This window comes from Melitaea cinxia, chromosome Z (genome assembly GCF_905220565.1).
Source record: "Melitaea cinxia chromosome Z, ilMelCinx1.1, whole genome shotgun sequence".
In the NCBI taxonomy this organism is placed as follows: domain Eukaryota; kingdom Metazoa; phylum Arthropoda; class Insecta; order Lepidoptera; family Nymphalidae; genus Melitaea; species Melitaea cinxia.
In genome coordinates, this window is record NC_059424.1 from 16,648,303 (window position 1) to 16,669,041 (window position 20,739).

Below are 20,739 nucleotides of genomic sequence, written 5' to 3' on the forward strand. Positions count from 1 at the left end.
ACATAAAATATCCATGAGAGAGAGTATTGGTTACGTGTCAGGTTGTTGATTAGTACAATCAAATTTTCAACACGCAGTCACAAAATGTTAATCATACCTGAGCTTACCAGTTCTAATACCAAATAATAATCGTTCAATTGTACTCATTGTCATTACTAATGATATTTATACAATTATAAGTATTTACTAGCTGTTTGGCATAGAATTAAGACAGTATAGAGATCCAACAAAACTAAATTCATTCACATATAACAATAAATATTAACAAAGTTCTTCATATTTTTATCAATTGATCACACTTATCATAAGTGGCAGATTTACAAATTTGCTGCTAATAGGCTATTCAATTGTTGTCTTTCTACTGACCTCTGAAACTAAAGGGAAAACTGTAAAAGCAACGTACGTATTAGAGATGTTTTAATAAATAATCGATTATTTCGGTTGACCTTATTTTTTAGTTACCATTGTTTGTATAAAGGTTGTGGGCACGACCATTCATTTTCTGGATTTTATGGTATAATAAAAACAAAATTTATCCAAAATTTGCTACCCCATAATATTTGCCGTCCTAGTCTTCAGCCTACTCAAACTTCTGGTAAATCTGCCACTGCTTGTCATAAACTAAAATGACATCATTATCAAGTGTTTGGACAAATTCTATTTATTGTATTTATGTTCGAAATATTTTTAAGAGTTGCGTAGGTACCTACTTATTCGTGTTCTCAACGTGATTCACAATTACAATTGATAGTTTGCAGTCACTTTTATGTAATTGGAAGCAATTTGATTGAATTGATAAAGACTTGAAGAAACGATCGCAGATGGGCGTCATTGACGTCGAGATCGGTTTTGTACAATTAGGAGTTGTAGTTTACTATTACAGTTTCAATGTTACTTCAGTGATTGATTTCGTCGAATTGAGAACACTGTTTTAATATTAAGTCATAATATCTGTAATGACTTTTGTATGTCGTACCAATGACTTCAATAATTCAAGGCCAAAAACTCATCCCGGATTGATTATTGAAATTCTGGCTCGAGCCAGAGACCAGACAGCCCACAGAGGCGGAGTTGTTGCCTTAAAACAGTACTTCGATGGTGTTATATTAGGACGGAAAGTCGTTAGGTACAAGGTACCCTACTTAGGTGAGTATTAAGTACTGGACATCCTAGTTTTAATTTTGCCTATCTTATACTAGCACCTATTACCCAGATTCAAACTTAAAAATATTTTGTCATACTGAATCGCATGAACCGCAACACAAGGAGTAACGTTCGCAGAATTCAAATATTCAAATATTGAATCACGTCATTTTAAATCGTTACATAGTATAAAACAAAGTCGCTTCCCGCTGTCTACATGCTTCGGTATTTAAAATTACGCAATGGATTTTGATGCGGTTTTCTTTAGTAAATAGAGTGATTCCAGAGGAAGGTTTATATGTATAATACCTGCATAATATAGTACAGTAACACTGATATTTTTTACAACTGTGCGAAACCGGAGCGGGTCGCTAGTTGTCAATAATCTAATTCAAATCGCAGCTGCATCGGGACATCTCGAGTGACGAGTCACCTTAAATATTACAAGCAGACTACGTCAATGTCTGCTTTGGTACTCGATAGCAACAACTACGTACACATCAGGAATTGTTTATTTTTTTTATTGTCATGTTATTCTTATAACTTTATTGCACTATTAAATCAATAAAACAAACATTACACACATTACCATGTATTTGACACACACACACACACACACACACATTTTACTCTTTTGTTGATTGTCAAAAACTGTAGTCAAATTGAAAATTTGAAAAAAGGTTCTTTATTTTCATTATTATTTTTTGGTTTTCTTTAATCAAAATTTTTAATTATGTAAAGTATACAGAAAATGACATGTATAGTTGATATCGAAGGTGGACTTAACCTTAGAAGAGATCTTTTCCAGTCAACAAATGATCTTGAGTGAGAGTGTTATGTAGCGGGGTAGACAGTACAAGAAATAACAGCGTTAAGAAAATATCTAAATAACAGTAACATATTACATATTAACAAGTATAAATACATGCACTTACATAGACATATACATACATACATATATACCTACACACACACATAAATATATAAATACAAACACATAACATAATATTATAGGTATTTATATACTTACATATTCTCCAAGTAGATGATTGTAAATTGACTTGAGTTATAAAGTGCTCCTTTAATTTACGTTTGAAGAAAACAAGGAGTATGAATAATTTATAAAGCATAATTTATCTATTTTCTCAGTCCAGCATTATTCAACAAAAGTATTTGTATTTGTACTTTAATTTTTCCAACGTATATCTTAAAATTCAAAACAATGTTTAAGAAAAAGAAAATAAAAATATAAAATACTCACAAAATAACAAAAATAAATAAAAATTATCAATTGCGATTGCTTAAAAATAAGAATGTGTGTGGTTATGAAAATTAAAAAAAAATATAAGAAAGTATGAACAGTAAACATTTTCATTCTTATTTTTTTAATAAACTCATAATAAGTTTATTTCTAGATTGACAAATACCAGCCATTACAGTGATTGCATTTTAAAAGAAGTGCATTCCGTAAATGGAACAGGATTGCTGTCTAGTTAGGCATACTATAAACATTATACTCGTATAGTTATACCATAATTGTATAATGTTCATAGCATTGTATAATATAGAAGACCCAAATTATAAATATACATTTTAATTATTCGTTGTTCTTTTTTTTTTACTTTTAAATATGTTTATTTCTGTTTAATCATTTATTAAGTATTTTTTTCTAACGTTACTTGGATTTTAAAGTATATAAAATAGTAATATCAGACAAATAATAAATATTTATATCGAAATTTGAAGTATTATATTTATTTACAATTGACAACTAAATAACTAATTATATACAGATAATTGTGGTAAAAATCGTGTAATAATACAGATTGACAATTTTTGTTTAAAATCTACGTGGCAATTTACTGGTTCATCTGAGCGCGTCTTTGGTTAATTTTACGCTTTTGTAATAATGTAATCAGCTATAAAGGGCGCTTCATCGTCTTTTGACTAAAAGTTTTATTATATTTCTCCCGTCTTTAGAGTCGTCTTCTTCTTTCCTTACGAAATAAACTTTATGACTAGACGTAACTCGCGGTAATGCTCGCGGTAAATTTTAAGTTTATTGTTAGCACTACTTTCAGCGCGTAGCGTGATCCTTCTTCGCCCGAAATGTTCTTTAATAAATAGACTACCCAACTCAAAAAGCTTGTGAGGTGTCCTTACCGTCATTCGGAAAGCACGTTAAGCTGTCGGTTCCGGTTATCATCGTATATTATTACACCTGATATACAATTATCACTTTTGGGATGGACATTATCTGCCAACTAGTAGTGGAACAGTGTTGACATTAAGTTCCAAGAATTCTTCTATATGAAGAAGAGCACTGTGCCCAGAATTGGTAAGTTTATAGGGTGATTCGAAATATATGTAGGTAAAAGATAAGTACAATTTAACAGACAAACTTCTCACTATTGTATTGTTACATTAGCACCGACAAAATATGTTATATACCTTTGTAAATACTTTGTAATACCTTGTGAAATATGATTTTTTATTTTTATTTTTCTATGACTTTACGTCCTTCGTTTGTTTTTTATTAAAGTTTATTTGTGTATTATACACTGATGAAACATTCTTTTATTTCGAAAAAAAAAAAAAAAATATTATCGCATCTGATTAATTGAATATCGTAGAAGGAATTTAATTTACTCACTGGAACTTGATGAAAAAATACCTAAATTTGAACGTTTTATTACTTGTGTTTAATATTTTGTTGTACATGATTGTACATAAAAGGGGAATAAAATATTACATAAAAATAAACATCGACGGTTACGGATTCGATTCACGCTCGGAGAGGATATGGTGGTGATATGATGGTGTTTATACAAATATTTATTTTCTATCTGGTTGTTAGTCCTTGTGGATCTTCCCACCGTGTCTCGGAGAGCACGTTAAGCCGTCGGTCCCGGTCGTAAAGTAGGGAATATATCCGCCAACCAGGATTGAAAAAGAAAAGGTGGATTAAGCTCTGATCCTTTTCCTACACGGGGAAAGAGGTCTATGTATAGAGTATAATCTTATATACTGGGGTCTATGCCCAGCAGTGAGATATTACAGTCTGAAGAGATTGTTAATTTACCTTTATTTCGAGTCTTACAAGGCGACAAGTTTCTAATTAAGTCACGTTTCCGAGGTATTTCTTTTTCGCTTACTACAATTAACATAAACATAACATAAGTAATACCTTAGTAACTAAAAGTATAAATTAATGCTATGAATTTTGAGTAAACTAGAATTAATATTAATTATGTAATTAATTAATACATCGCATTGCTTAACTTATTTTGTAGTAAAATTTCACGAATTCTGTTTTATTTTTAAATTAATTTTTTATTTTTTTTATTATAAACAGTTTATACACAACATTTTATAATTTATTAACGTTTGTTTCGCTAACTACAATTCAACGTATATAAAAATTTTGATAACATATTTTTTTATAACAGAAAAAGAAGCTTAATATCCCACAACAATCTAGACAATTACACACATTATTTCATTTAATTTTGACTTCATTTTATTTTACTGAAATGAAAAGCTCTCAAACCAAAGTTTTTAATAATCACGCGTGACTAGCTCTGGTAGCAATTAATCACTCTTTTACGATTAATTCATGCGTGTGTAAAGGTAGATTTTATTAAACAGTCGGTAACAGTGACAAGCATATTACTTACTGATTAAAAATCAAAATAAAAAAATACTAGAATCAAGTAGGTTTTAAAAGCACTTTTGAATCGTATTACATTGATTTAAGATATTAGGTACTATTTATAAGTCAAAGAGAAAAATATTTTTAAGTTACCTTGTTTCAAAACACATACGCTTCATAGTAGTAAGACTTTTTGCGACATATGAAATCTTCCAAGATTAGACAGTTTTTTCCTTAAAAAAATACATGAAAAAGGGCCGAATTGCTTTTTATTAATTAGCTCTAGAGTCGGTAAATATTTTGAGATGGCAATATTTATAACCCGTATTTAAAAAAAAACAGGTCCTCTAAAAGAATCCTCTAAAAAAAAATTCAAGGAATTATATTATTTACACAGATAAATTTAAAAAAATACGTTATTAAAATGTAACTATAATTTCGTAAACTCGTGAATATTTGCCTATATTCTGTGAGATTGAATCTCGTACAAATTTTTATCCGAGATATCACGTCATCGAGATTGCATTACCAATAATATCACTGTAATCCCATTTATGTACTCATTGTATGTAAAATTGAGTTCATGCTTATTTAAAGCGACCATGACCTTGTATAGTTAACTGTTTAGGAATAAAGGAAACTCTTTTGAAGCGTAACACATTAGATACGGTGATGGTCCTTTATACTGAGTAATGTGCGCCATTTACCGTATGCATTATAATGACTTTTGATTGAAGAGTATGTTTGTACTTTTCTGAATGAGAACTATGGTTTTATTCACGTACCTAAGTCTGAATTTCATTGATTTAGAGCGCAGAAGTAAATATCCTGATCAAAATATAGAACGTCTCCACTCAGAGAGGACCTTAACTTTACAGAAGATCACAGCTAAATAAAACTGCTCTCAAGTACTGTTGTGTTCCTGTGGTTGAGTAAGGAGGCAGAGTTCCTGAGGAGGGTCGGTGATAGTGTGGGCATTGCGCTTGCAATGCTGCTAGTGTTGCATATACGATATCCTCTTACTATCAGGTGGATCGTATGCTTATTGCTACTCTAGTTGTAGTAAACAAAAAAAAATGGCGCTAGATCTCGCATCGTCAGAACTGTATCAAATGGATCAAAAAGCATGTTATATATGTAAAATTATCATAAAGTTTATATATATATATATATATATATATATATATATATATATATATATATATAAACACACAAATAAAAAGATTGTTTTCCAACATACTAACTAATATAGACCTAACAGATCTAGGGTAAATATTCAAACGCTTAGAGCGATACTCAACCTTTTCAAATCATCATTATGTGAAAAAGAAATTCTCAAAACTAATAATTACTTTATTGAAGTAGGTTTCAAAAGCACTTTTGAATCGCCATTTTATAATTTAAAATTATATTTAAAAATATATTGTTGTTATATTTGTTGCTATATTGTTATATTTGTCGAATAAGAGCAGAAAGAACCGCCTAAGCGAGGTAAAAAGTAAAGAGGACTCGAGTTCAAGATTTTAAAAGTAGGTTTTTTAAGAACCCGCTCGTTCTTTTAATCTTGATTTCGACAAAATACAATCTTTTTGATATACTGGATTTATATGAACCGTCAATTCTATTGTAATATAAAATTTCGGAAGCACAACTTCATAGAAAATATATAAAAATGGGCATTAAACACCATATTATACTTATGATATGAATAAGCGCACTGTTTCCATTTAATTTAGACGTAGAGATTAATTTCAAATAATATTTCTTAAAACTGTTCTTTTAATATTTTGTAAGGTATGTTGAAATCAACAAATGAAACAATTTAATTTATATTTTTATATTATAAAGATTAAGGACTTTTGAAAAATTAATTGTCTTTAAATGGGTTCCTGTCTCTATAAATTTATAAAATTTTATTGCAGACTACAGCAAAAAAAGAGATTTTGATTTTTTTTTTAAACTATTTGGTTCACAACTGTTACAGTAAGAATAGACAATATTACCTTTTAGTTTTTGATATATTTAAGGATTTATAAATAAATAAATAATTACGAACCTTGACGGCTTATACAATCTTAAGCCACCTTGCAAGTTATTCGAACCAGAATCGTTTCAATTTATAAAAGCTCAAAACTTTCATTTAACAATGAACTATTTGCAGAGATGGCACTTTCGCTATTTTAAAACCTCAAATTTACTGCCTTTCCCTACTTCCACACCGCCTTGAGTAATTTCATTATTTTTCATTTTTTCTTTGTTATTAAATACATATAAAATATGATAGTTGTAAGTTGCGACTGAAATAAATAAATAAATGTTTAATAAGAGTTAACGCACCATAACTTTATTTGGAAACTAAAGAATTGATATAATGAATGGACGATTTAAGTATTGGGTAGTTGAATACGAATGGTGTTTTAACCTTATAATCAATTAGCCTTCTCTGGAGTTAGTGCCTCTTTATATCACATTAGTGAGAGCTAGCTTTAGTGTAGACGTTGCTTGCTGACGCTACGCTAAGCATCAAATTATTCAATTGCACAATCAATACTTGAGTATTATACTCCGTTTGAAACTGCCGGTATTTTAATTACTATTAAATTCTATTTGTGGATCTAAAGCGCTTGTAAAAATAATAAAAGTCTGTTTAACTTGCTGTTGTCAATACTGTCTGTCTTATGACTTATCTGAGAGAAAAAATTTTATAGTACTTATTTCATGTTTAACATCCAACTTCAATTTACTTGTCAGATATTTCTAATTTTCTAAGCGTGATTTGTGAAAACGAAACTTGTAGTTTACTAATTACAATGAAACAAATGCTAAGGGCCTGTTTTACCTACAGCTAATTGATAAGCCTATCAGCATCGAGACACGACGATATATATTTTAGTAGCAAATAGTGAAACAAGCAATTATGTTAAAATAATAATTGGCATAGTTAACTACCTACTTAATAGAAATAATGAAGGCCTCGAGAAATTTCTTCAACTATGCATACCCTCGGAAATATTCCAGCGACCACGAAATTCCAGTTCAGATTCCATTCCAGTCGCTATTGATTGTTATCGTAAGTAACTCGTAAAAAATTAAATAAAAAAGTACGTGCGTACAAAGTGTACACGTGAGAAGTGAAACTTCTTTGGCAAACAAATTTTTAAGTGTCGTTTATATTTATACAAATCTAAAGCTTCAGATTTCCGTTCCAGCGCCATGTTGTTAGATTGCAATGTAATAATATTAATGTAACAATACGATAGGAAGAATATTAATGTAACAATCTTTGTAGGTCGTATTGCGTTTCATGCGTAAAAAATTTCCCCTCATACTCCTAAATAAGTTTCACTTCAAAAATTAAAATATTGCAATTTTAAAACCACTTAATTGAGTCAGCGTTGTGATCATAGTACTGTTTGATTTGCTAGCATCCATGGTTTCTCTCTCAATGCGCGATAAATGTTTATGTTACCAATATATGTACATAGACGTTATTCCTGGCCTGGGCATTTACAGTCGCACTGTCTCTCCAAACTACGATAAAGTATACATTATATAGTATATTCATCCTTCTGGGAACCGTTGACTTGGAAGCGTTCATTTATTTATTCTTTAATTTTTTTTATGTTGCAAACTGAAATTTGATAAAGATGTAAATTATAGTTAATTGAATTCCGCTAAGAATGATTTTTTTTTCAATAGGGCCTGTTTAAAGTTGTTTTGGGGCTCTTACAAGTTTTAATGAAAGTCCGTTATTTTTTGTACTACAACTTTGAAATATGACTCAGATATACAGTGGCGTGCTTGAAGTTTTTAGACAGGGTAGGCAGTCAAAAAAAATATGAACAGCCACACTGCATCATCTACTGTATCGCAATTTTTTCCTAATTTATTTCAATTTTGTTGGGAATAGAGGCTTTTAGATAATTTCAAGAACAGACAAGTAAATTATTGGACACGTAAAGTGCATTTATACTTATAACAATGCAGGCATACAAATACACTTACAGAAACCAACTGATATTTATCAAACAAATCAGTTACTGGATACACTGTGACCTCATAAGGCCAGCACTCTGATAATTTCGTTTGTGTCAAACATAGGAAACCATTGATAACGCTATTAATTAGTTACAATTGTATGCTTAATGAAAGTACTTGTTTATTTATTAATAAATGAAAAATTATAACGTCATTGTTATTTATATGTTAAATCGATACGCCTGAAGAATTTTTAATTTATCCGTAAAATCGAACGTGTTGAATTTGGATGCACTATTTACTTTCATCAAACACACATCTCCGTTACATATTTCACAAGTAAACTTATTCATCACTAATATATTAATATTTTCACTAATAACAAGAACGCACAAACGAAAAATTCAAAGCGAATTACTACTATTATGAAATTAATCTGCGGAATGTTGCGATTATGCGACCGTGTCAAAAATCATAATTATTGGTAAAAACGGTATCGAATTCAAGACAGTTTGATTTGACAGGTTATTCTTAGGCTGTGCCTACTTTCATTGTTAAACCAATCAATGTTAAAAACACAATACTTCGTTCGTATTCCATATGACGCGCGACATTATAAAATTGTTATATAATGTCCGTCGTCGATTCGCGCGAAGCGCTGATATCGCATATATTACGGCGGGTTTTTTAGTTGAAGCGGATTTAAATTGAATTACGGTTGATGTCTTTTTTAAAAATATGTAATGTTCATATTTTATATATCATTTTTAGTAACATGACAAGGTAGGCATTGCCTTTCTGCCTATATGGAATGCAAGCTAGAATGATTTTGACAGGACTTGATTAAAGTGGTCTAAAGCCTGGAACAAGTTTGTGTAAGATCTTCAATTTTTCTTGATACAAATAATACAAATTTATTGTAATAGACACCCAATAAATGTTACGATTAATTTCTTAATTGGATGCGATGTAAATTTTTATAGAAAGCTCACATTTTCTAGTTTTAAATATGAGGTTTGGTTGTTAGATTTCCTCAAACAGAAATCATATAATATGTATGAGGTACACAAACCCTAATTATATTTTAGAAAATGAGTACAGTAGCTGAGCACATAGAAGTGCGAACTTGATAATCATCTAATAACAGCCTTAGTTTGTTTCAAAGCCTGTGAAAGGAATTGCGAGTAACAGCTAATATACGGACATTTTCTACTTTTTTGAATAAAGGAGGGTAATCTGTAAAACGAAATACATATTTCATCGTTACTTTTTTCATATTTAATCTAAAACTGAGAGTAAAATAAATTGCAGCAATGAAACCTTCCTTCTGGTAAAAAACCTTTTAGGTTATTTTCTATTTTCCTGTACGGCACTGTTGAGTGTAGTCCGCGGCGGATACGAGTTCTTTGATTACCGCTTTCGTTTTATAATATGTATATACATATAATATATACACGTATATACTAATAGCATCAATTCAAATGGAAAATTCACTCGGATGAATTTTTATACGCAAATAAAAAAGTCTTAACACGATTGATTGTAAAACCAATTTAATAGTTCACGAACGTGAATACATTTCTATTTATTCGCACAAAATTAAATATGACGACGCGTTGGGGTAACGGTCACAGCACTGGCTTATGGCTGTTGCGCTGGCGGTTGCGGGGTTTGATCCCCGCACATGACAAACATTTGTATTAGCCATAGAGATGTTTGCCGTGTTCTCGGTGTTTGTGCAGTCCTTGTCAACTGAAAAAATATTCCTATTTTACTCCTTTAAAATAGACTTTTCAAAAAATGTAAGCGTCAAGATTAACTGAAAACTAAAAACAGTAAAATCCAAAATGTTTGTATTCTTCTGAAATCAAATATTAGTAATTAGTGATATTAACAATCATTTTACCAAACTGCATGAGAATATTCAAGTGCATTGAAAGAAAAGCCTTTTTAATTTATAGTATTTAGTATACTGTATGTACCATTTATGTCACAAAGAAGAAGCATGGAATACGAAAAGTCAGGGAAAACGTATAATTGTTAGTTCCAGTACTCTTAGTTAGAGATGATAATAGTTTTACCGTCTCTTAGGAAACTGAAAGTATGATTTCATACATATACCAGCAGTAACGCTAGCGGCTACACGGTAATCTACAGTGTTCTAGATCATTATACCTATGATATGATGATACATGATGAAATCTCATGGTTTCGTTTATCATTTCCTCATTTAGGTTGATACCATTATTATTTTGCAAGAAATTTCTCTTTTGACAGTTATAGTGTTTGCAAATTGGTGTGAATAGTTATAAATTTGTCGTGAACTCACTAACTTGTGTCAGAGAGAGAGAGGGGGGGGGGGGGGGAGAGCAATAACAAACAATTCAATTTTTAGAGACTTTCTTTAGTATTTCAAAGATAGATATTGTAAATGATAATTATTTTATATATAATTAAAATATTAGATATTACGTTAATGTAATAAATAAATAATACAACATTTTGATGAAATTTTAAATTATTTAAGAAATTCATAATTTATAAATTATATTTTTATATTATTTCCGTTAATTTCTATAATTACTACTACAAATGTGACAAAGATTGGAGACTAATAAAACTAGTCGAGATTGTAAAAACGTTTATCGTTTAATAACAATCGTCGGTGTCGGTAGAAATACGACCTCAGTTTAAATACTGCACGCAAAATGCAATTCAAACTAGAAAAAACATTGGTATTTATTGCAGCATTGTCCAACTCGTTGCAAGCTCGCACTATACATATAGCAAGCAGTTTAGATTAGTCCAACGTAGTTCTAGTAGCGGGCTATAGTACAATATGCAGTAACGCAATTATATCGTTACACAATTGTCGTGACTACAGACGTAATATTAAATTATAAATATCTGAATGGAGACAATATTGTTTATTGATTCACTATATTCCTTGTTTAATCAAAAGCAGTGTGTTTTTTGGCGCACACCTACGTAGTTATCTGAAGTCTTCTGATGATTTTTTGGGTTGGGTTTTACACGCTCCTAGCATTATTGTTTTTTGACGTAGGTAACTTTAGTAGTTCTTTTGTAAAAAGAAAAAACTCCCTAGTCTCTTTATTTGCACTAATTCTAATCATGTTGGTTTTTGATTGTTTTTGTTTGGTTTACTAAATCTATACAAATAAATAAAATTGGAGTGTCTATTTGTAATATTAAAATAACCGCTTTTTACTAAATGAATATGGATGTATACACGGTACATATACTAAAATAACATTTTCCACAATTTTTGTGTCTGTCTGTCTGTTTATTCCGGCTAATCTCTAAAACGGCTGGACCGATTTTGACGAGACTTTCACTGGCAGATAGTTGATGTAGTAAGGAGTAACTTAGATTATTTTTACTTTAGAAAATTATTTATTTTATGACTCTACGAACTGAACAATACTTTACTACTTTTTTGTTAAATTACACGCGGATGAAGTCGCGGGGACAGTTAGTTGTAAATAAATATGTTTTTTACCAGTTAATAATTTTAATAATTATATAATACTGATTTTTTATATAATAATAAATGATAAAATTATTAGGTTTATTTTTACGATTCGAAGTTATTTTATAATACAAAAATAATTCCATATTATTTTAATAGAAGAAAAATAAAATCCATCGAAAGTATAATTTACATATGTATATCACATGCCAGAATAACAAAATTTTAATTTTAATTGAAAATTTATTTGAATGTAGCATCTAAACATTCGAGTTACGATCAAATTTTTGTAAGTCATGTTATATTTATTATAGGTTACATTTTGTTACAGGGACGTGCGTTTCAACCGCATCTTTGACATCGCGCCAGGCATATTCAGTCATCTGCACCGCCTACGTTCATTGTTACTCAACGACAATCAGTTGAGGGAACTGCGCTCCGGTGCTTTCCATGGCTTACGCCGACTCAAATATCTCTATCTCTACCGAAACCGCATACAGCATATTGACTCCGATGTGTTTCATGGAATGGCTCATTTGGAACAACTGTAAGTATATCCAACTCAACAGTGATTTATTATATTTTTATAGGGTAATTAAGTAGGTGACATCAGATTGTTATCGGACGTCGTACCGTCGATCAAATAGGCTATGAGTTGTATCACCGTTTCTTGACTTATTAATCTTATGGTATTCGTATAAAATCTATAAAAGACATATATTTATTAATAACTAATACCCACACTATTCTTTTTGTACAGAATTTATATTATTTCTGTAGCCTATTTTTGTCCTCTGTATATTATACATATATATACTTACACTTAGTAGACTTTTTGACAAAATATGTTTTCTTTTGCGGTACGCCAATGTTTTAGTTCATTTTGTTGCTAGCGTGAAATGATGCATATCGTAATGGTAATAATGTAGTTACAGTAGTTAAGTTTTTCAACTTTAATTGTCTAGTTGTTCATTACAAGCGAATACTAAGGATAAGGCTTGGTACGGTATGTATAATAAAATTAATAAATATTAAGACAACGTGTAATCGTCTCAGATGCTATACCTATTACGGTACTTTAACTGTATGTTATATGAACCATAAACATTGAAAAGCCTGCAAAGAGACAAGCTGTGAATAATATAAATGTTTCTTGTAAAAGTTTTGCTTCCTATGTAATTAAAGGATATCAATGCATTAAATTGCATTTTGTATGCTGTTTATATATGCTACTGACTTCAAAAGCAATTACGAGCACATATAAATTGGTGAACATTTAAAGTTGTCGTGAATCTTCGTACACAAGCATTCTGTTTATTGCGAGTATCATTTATATTTGTTATTTAACATACGTTTGGGCAGTAACAGTGTCAGAGCAACATATTAATATTATTCAAATGTTAAATACTTGAAAAAGTTAAATGAATATTTAAAATATTGTAATTATTGTAAGAACATGTGTTTTTATTAGGCGAATATCAACATAGTTTCCCATAAAAGATTTTCTAAAATCAGGGTTATTCATTAAACCCTGCAACAATCATACAATTTTGTTATCAACTATAATATGTTTCTTCAGCCTATCGCAGTCCACTGCTGGACATATAGGCCTCCCCAAGTTCACGGCAAACATTCCGGTTCACTGCAATAACCATGCAACCTCCACCAGCGATCTGTGGAGTTTCTTGCCAAGAGTAAAAGCTAATAAAATATTTTTATTAAATTCGTATATGTCAATTGTTTTCTTATAAATTAGCCTGTATTATACAATTATTAAAAGTAAAAATACGTTTCGAATCGTACCAACGTTATGTTAAGATTATTTTGATAAGTAGGTAGGCACGATCCTTACGTTGGATTAGCGTCAGAATACCGATTGTGTGTGGTCCCTCTATAGTAAGACGAACTGTGATGACATAGATAAGCCATCTGAGGTGAACAAACTACATATAACAAAGATTTTAAAACTGTTTCATGTTCGTCGATAACTCACTTACGTATAATAAGTTCAATGGACTTTCATGACTAGATTTAGATGTTTGTGGTTGCCACAACAATACGAAATACGAAATTTGGAAATAGGCTTTAGGTAAATTAATATGACATAGGTTTTGTTGAACAACTGTAGCGAATATTGGTCAGAATATTTCTACGATTTTTCTTGTAACCTAGCCGGCAAAAAAGTTCGTAACGTTAAAAAAATGCGTAACATTTTTATGTATAGTCTGTGTATGATCGCTATACAGCTTAATGTCTACGTAATGACTGGATTATTATTGCAGTTCGCCATTATATTATTACATATTTTTGTAAATCATTGTAAATAAAATAAAGGTGTTAAGATAATTTTCTAAAGTAGTTTTTTTGATTTATATCAATAAAAAATCATAATAAAAAATGTATCCCGAATAATTATTTTCTTTATAGCTCGAATAGAACTTGAAATTAATATTTTATAATAACCAACTTCGTTCCTATCTGGTGTCCCACGATACCACGTTTTTAATGTATATATGTAGTAGATACTACTTTCTAATTTATTAAATTTGTTAAATCAGTATCCATGCAACAGTGGATATCACTTGATTTAATACTTTGAATTTGATTATTATCAGCATTATATATCTTTATTAATAATCTTTTAGTATGAGAATTTGTTAAATAATAGTTTTAAATAATTGTTTTGCTTTATGCAGCGGTTATAAACTTAACCGGTTCTGGCTTGTAATATTTATTACGTTGCACAGTTGTCACTTGTGTACTTTAGTCCTGTAACAACATATAGTAAATTTTGACCTCTTACATGTGTCGTAAGATAAAGGTGACAACTTGTTCATGTATTTTATAATAAAATGTATTGCCCTCAAAAACTAAGGTTGTCAAATTTGTAAAATAATGACAAATAATTACTTATTATCTTTTAAGCCAAAATAATACTAAACCGAATATTACCATCAAAAATACATTTTTGTACAAACTATTGTTTATGACGTTAAATTTGTTGTTATTGTCCATATATTGTTAAACTTATTTCATAAAGAATACCTTTAAAACTTCTAGTACTTTCATAGTGTTTTAAGTAACAACAAAACCTTTAAAACTTCTAGTACTTTCATAGTGTTTTAAGTAACAACACTAGTCAATATTTAAAAAAAAAGCTAGTCATAATTTTATGTAAGCTATTAGGGACAAGATTTGATAAAAAATATTTCTCATTTTTAGTTGCAACCCTAATTTAAATGCGAATAAGGTTTATATATAAATACATTACTCTGCAAACAGTGGTTGCTAAATTGATTGGCCAGAAGAATGATGTCACTGCTCCGTGTAGGTACATACTTAGTACATGTTTGAGAAGATACTCATAAATAAAATGATAAAAGTTATTATGCTAATAAGGTGTAGGAACAATATACATTTCTAGGAACTGATTTATTACCTTAACATTTTTGTTGACGTGATTTTTCGAGTAATTTATATTTTAACGTAGATCGTATTATATCGTATCGTATCGTATAAAATGAAATATTTCGGTCGCTATTTGTATAGTAATTGAAATTTATTCTATTTATCTTACTTTTAGTTATTAAATGACGAAAATTGCATTCAAAAGGAATTATGTTATTAAATAAAAATAAAATAGTATTAAAAAAACAAATATAGATTTTTTCCAATTTTACACAGATGTTTAACAACTTTCTGCGTTTAAAACGATACTTTAATTTCTATCAATTCAATCCCAAAACTTTTAAAACAGCTTTCTTTTCAATAATATTTTATTAAACCATCTAAGACCTTATTTTTCTTATTGCGATGTTCGTCGCACGGTTTTAACAGAACAATTAAGTTCGCTCTTTTGTACAAAGGCGTAGTGAGAGTTGTAGCTCTTCAAAATTTCGTACCAATTCGTTTACAAGTATCCTTTTGTTCGCCACTGTTTGCCACATTTCTTCGCTAGGAAGTATTCGTCTAATCTCTGTGAACTTTTTATGAACATAATGTTCTTGCACTTAGATATTTGGTAAATGTCTCATTAGGAATATTTGGTTATTGTTTAACTAATACAACAGGTACAGTGATTATTTATTATGAATTACGGGTTCCGCTATGCAGCGACTCATGTTCAGAAATTTAAATAGTTAAACTTTGTAGCACACAATACATCTATCTACATTGATATGTATATAACTCATTGTCACGTTCCTTATTCTTAGTTATAGGATCAAAATACAAAAGAGTATTTCCCAATAAAAGAGTATTCCAAACAATCGAATAACTATTTTGATAATAAATTATAATTTTTAGATATCTCCACGTCAATGAAATACATCAAATTGAACCAGAGACGTTTTCCAATTTGCCACGACTCGAACGACTGTGAGTAACAAATGCCATTTTAAATTATTAAATAGAATAATGATTTTCTAATAAGGTTTTATATATTTTAGATATTTGCACAATAACAACCTGAAAACTATTCCTCCGGGATCATTCAGAGGAATGCCAAAACTGCAAAAACTTCGCTTGGATAGTAACGCATTAATTTGCGATTGCGGTATGCTATGGTTTGTTCGAATGCTTGCAGAACATAGTCAAATGAGCATAGCTGCCACTTGTTATGAACCAGCCGGAGCTACGGGAACATCTTTAGCTGCGATGAAAGAGAAAGATTTTCACTGTCGTAAGTATTATATTTTACAATTAAAACATATTTTATTGAGCTTTTTATTATTTAATCTTTAATTTTTTAGGACATCCCGAAATCGACTCTGACCCCGAGGACGTTGTAGTTAATTTTGGAGACGATGCCATGTTTACTTGTAAAGCAACTGGAGAACCAACACCCGAAATTATTTGGTATCGTGATTCATCTGTATTGCCTATTGATAACACTCGTTATGAAGTTATGAATAATGGTACTCTTATGATACACAACGCGGATGAAAACGATGTCGCTGTATTTGAATGTAAAGCCAAAAATCCAGCTGGGGAAGTGCTCTCTAAACCAGCTAAAATGATGGTGCAAATGAAACCAGATGACAACGGTATGAACTGCTAGACATGAGTTAAACAATGTAACCACAATAAAGAAGCGTATTAAATAAAATCTCTTTTAATTACAGGTTATCCAATTTTCACTATAATGCCTCGCAATCAAATTGTTAAAATGAATCAACCTCTTACACGTATCGATTGCGTAGCACATGGCAACCCGAAACCACACATTTCATGGTATTTCAAGGACGAAAGGATATTACTAAGTGATCGAATATCAATGCGTCATAATGGTTCAATAGTCATTGAAAATATTCAAAGTGAAGATTCTGGCCTTTATACCTGCCAAGCTGAAAATATTAACGGCAAAATAACAGCAGCAGTAAATATTGAAGTGATGGGTAAATAGCAAAAATAAAATATTCATAGAAAAAATATTTACAAACGATTATTTTTTAATATCACTATTAAACGTTTTTGTTTTTTGTTTCAGTTGCACCAGCGTTTGTAGTAGTCCCGAAAGATCAAACTGTAACAATAGGTGACACTGCGCAATTTATGTGTACAGCTAGAGGAGTACCTAAACCAGTAATAACATGGTACAGAAATACGATGGTATTGCCACCGAGTGAAAATATATTGTTGCAAAACGATAACCAAAAATTGACAATAGTCGAAACATCTGATGACGACGCTGGCTTATATCATTGTAGAGCAGAAAATTCTGAAGGCCTTACAGAAATTTCTGCTATTCTTAAAGTGCAGGACTACCAAATTGTTATTCCGAAAATACTTTTAAGACCTGAAGATACTGATGCGTTCAAAGAAACCTCCGTACAAATGCCTTGTGAATATGAAAGTGACCCACCAGCAACCGTGGAATGGAGAAAAAATGGAAACCGAATTTTTCCTAATGAAAGAATTACAATATCCCTTATTGGTAGTTTAATCATTAATAACATCAGTCTTACGGATGCAGGTAGTTATGAATGCTCTGTTTATAACGAGTATGGTCGTGACACTGCATCCGTATTTTTAAGTGTGAAGGATCACATTCTACCTGGTGACGAATACGTAAATATTGCACTTACTGAAGCAACAAGAGATATTGATCAAGCTATTGCTAATACGATGAAACAATTATTCAACAACGGTAGCTTGAGTCAAAATTTAAACGATCTTTATAGAGTTACTCGATTTCCAAATGCGCCAGCAAGAGAAGTAGCACGAGCGGCAGAAATATACGAAAGGACATTGGAAAAGGTTAAAGAATTTATACAATCTGGATCGAAAGTTACTTCTGTTCAACCTTTTAATTATGAAAATATCTTATCACCTCAACATTTAGAAGTTATAGCACGATTATCTGGTTGTGTGGCACATAGAGAACCTAAGGATTGCTCGGATATGTGCTATCATCAAAGATATCGTAGTTTCGACGGTAGCTGTAATAATTTTGTTTTCCCTACTTGGGGTAGTTCTCTTACTGGCTTTCGAAGAATTCTTTTTCCCATCTATGAAAATGGATTCAGTCAGCCGACCGGTTGGAACAAGGGAGTGAAATATAATGGATACACTTTACCGAGTGCGCGACTAATATCTACGACAGTAATAAGTACGACCGAAATATCACAAGACATTGAGATTACACATATGACAATGCAATGGGGTCAGTGGCTTGATCACGATCTAGATCACGCCTTACCTTCTGTAAGTTCACAAACGTGGGATGGTGTTGATTGCAAGAAGACATGTGATTATGCAGCTCCATGTTTTCCGATTGATGTACCTGAAAGTGACCCCCGAATTACTAACCGGCGCTGCATTGATTTTATCAGAACTAGTTCAGTTTGCGGGTCCGGCATGACATCAGTACTTTTTGGTAAGCTGCAACCAAGAGAACAAATCAATCAACTGACATCTTTCATTGATGCTTCTCAAGTTTATGGATTTGAAAAGTCAGTTGCTGAAGATTTACGAGACTTATCGAATGAAAATGGTACTCTCCGTGTTGGGGCAAAATTCCCAGGAAAGAAACCATTACTACCTACTACTGGATTAAATGGCATGGACTGTAGACGTAACTTGGAAGAGAGTGATCGAAATTGCTTTGTTGCTGGCGATATTAGAGCTAATGAGCAAATTGGTCTGGTTGCAATGCATACAATTTGGATGAGAGAACACAACCGAATTGCCACAGAATTGAAGGGCTTCAATCCATTCTGGGATGGTGACAAAGTTTATCAGGAAGCGAGAAAAATTGTTGGAGCTCAAATGCAAGTAATAACTTATGTGCACTGGTTACCACTTATACTGGGCCCTGAAGGCTACGAAGAACTTGGTAATTACAAAGAGTACAATCCGAATCTTAATCCATCCATTTCAAACGTATTTGCTACAGCCGCTTTACGATTCGGACACTCAATTATAAACCCAATATTACATCGTTACGATGAAAACTTTGAACCAATACCTCAGGGACATTTGCTTCTACGTAACGCCTTTTTCTCACCTTGGAGATTGGTAGATGAAGGTGGTGTTGATCCTTTACTGAGAGGAATGTTCACTACGCCTGCCAAACTTAAGACATCTACGCAAAATCTTAACACAGAGCTTACTGAAAAACTTTTCCATACTGCTCATGCAGTTGCTCTAGATTTGGCTGCTATCAACATACAGAGAAGTAGAGATCATGCCATTCCTCCTTACACTAAATGGCGACAGGTGTGCAATATGAGCGAAGTGAATGATTTTGAAGATTTAGCCAATGAAATATCAGATAAAAATGTAAGAGATAAACTTAGAGACCTATATGGATCCGTGCATAATATCGACGTCTGGGTTGGTGGAATTTTGGAGGATCAAGTAGAAGGTGGTAAAGTTGGTCCTCTCTTTCGTTGTCTACTGATTGAACAGTTTAAGCGTTTACGAGATGGAGACCGTTTTTGGTATGAAAACCCTTCTACTTTTAAACCTGAACAATTGCATCAAATCAAAAAGACAAACTTAGCGAGAATCTTGTGTGATAACGGCGATAATATTGACACCATCAGTGAGAATATATTCTTACTACCCGAGGTCCAAGATGGGTTAGTCTCGTGCGAGGATCTACCTTCGATCGACCTTCGTTTTTGGACTGATTGCGAGACTTGTGGTGATGACATTCTCAGCAATCAATCGAATCGAGTTCGAAGAGATGTTTCATCTGGTGCTGAGTTATACACCCAAGTTATTGAAAATGACCACCGAATTAATACACTGGAAGATTCTCACAGCGAGCTACAAAAAACAATTGTTGAATTGAAAAAACGTATCAAGGAATTAGAGGAAACATGTCAGAAAAAGTAAAATGACGATACGTTGAATTTGCAAGCTATATAGAAATTTACATATTGACTTTACCCGGTGACATGGCAACAATTCGTATATAACTCCTTCTTATTCTTATTGATGTATGTATATCGATGTTAAAAAAATAATA

At 31.4% G+C, this 20,739-nt stretch overlaps 1 protein-coding gene across 1 annotated transcript; it reads left to right on the forward strand.

Annotated features, from left to right (window-relative positions):
- The first annotated feature begins 956 nt into the window (after window positions 1-956).
- On the forward strand, window positions 957-20,739 carry LOC123668866 (peroxidasin). The gene is made up of 7 exons (XM_045602558.1): window positions 957-1,126; window positions 12,595-12,810; window positions 16,569-16,640; window positions 16,712-16,944; window positions 17,015-17,308; window positions 17,387-17,659; window positions 17,752-20,739. Exons 1-7 carry the CDS (start codon window positions 957-959, stop codon window positions 20,604-20,606), a joined length of 4,113 nt encoding a protein of 1,370 aa, XP_045458514.1. The 3' UTR covers window positions 20,607-20,739.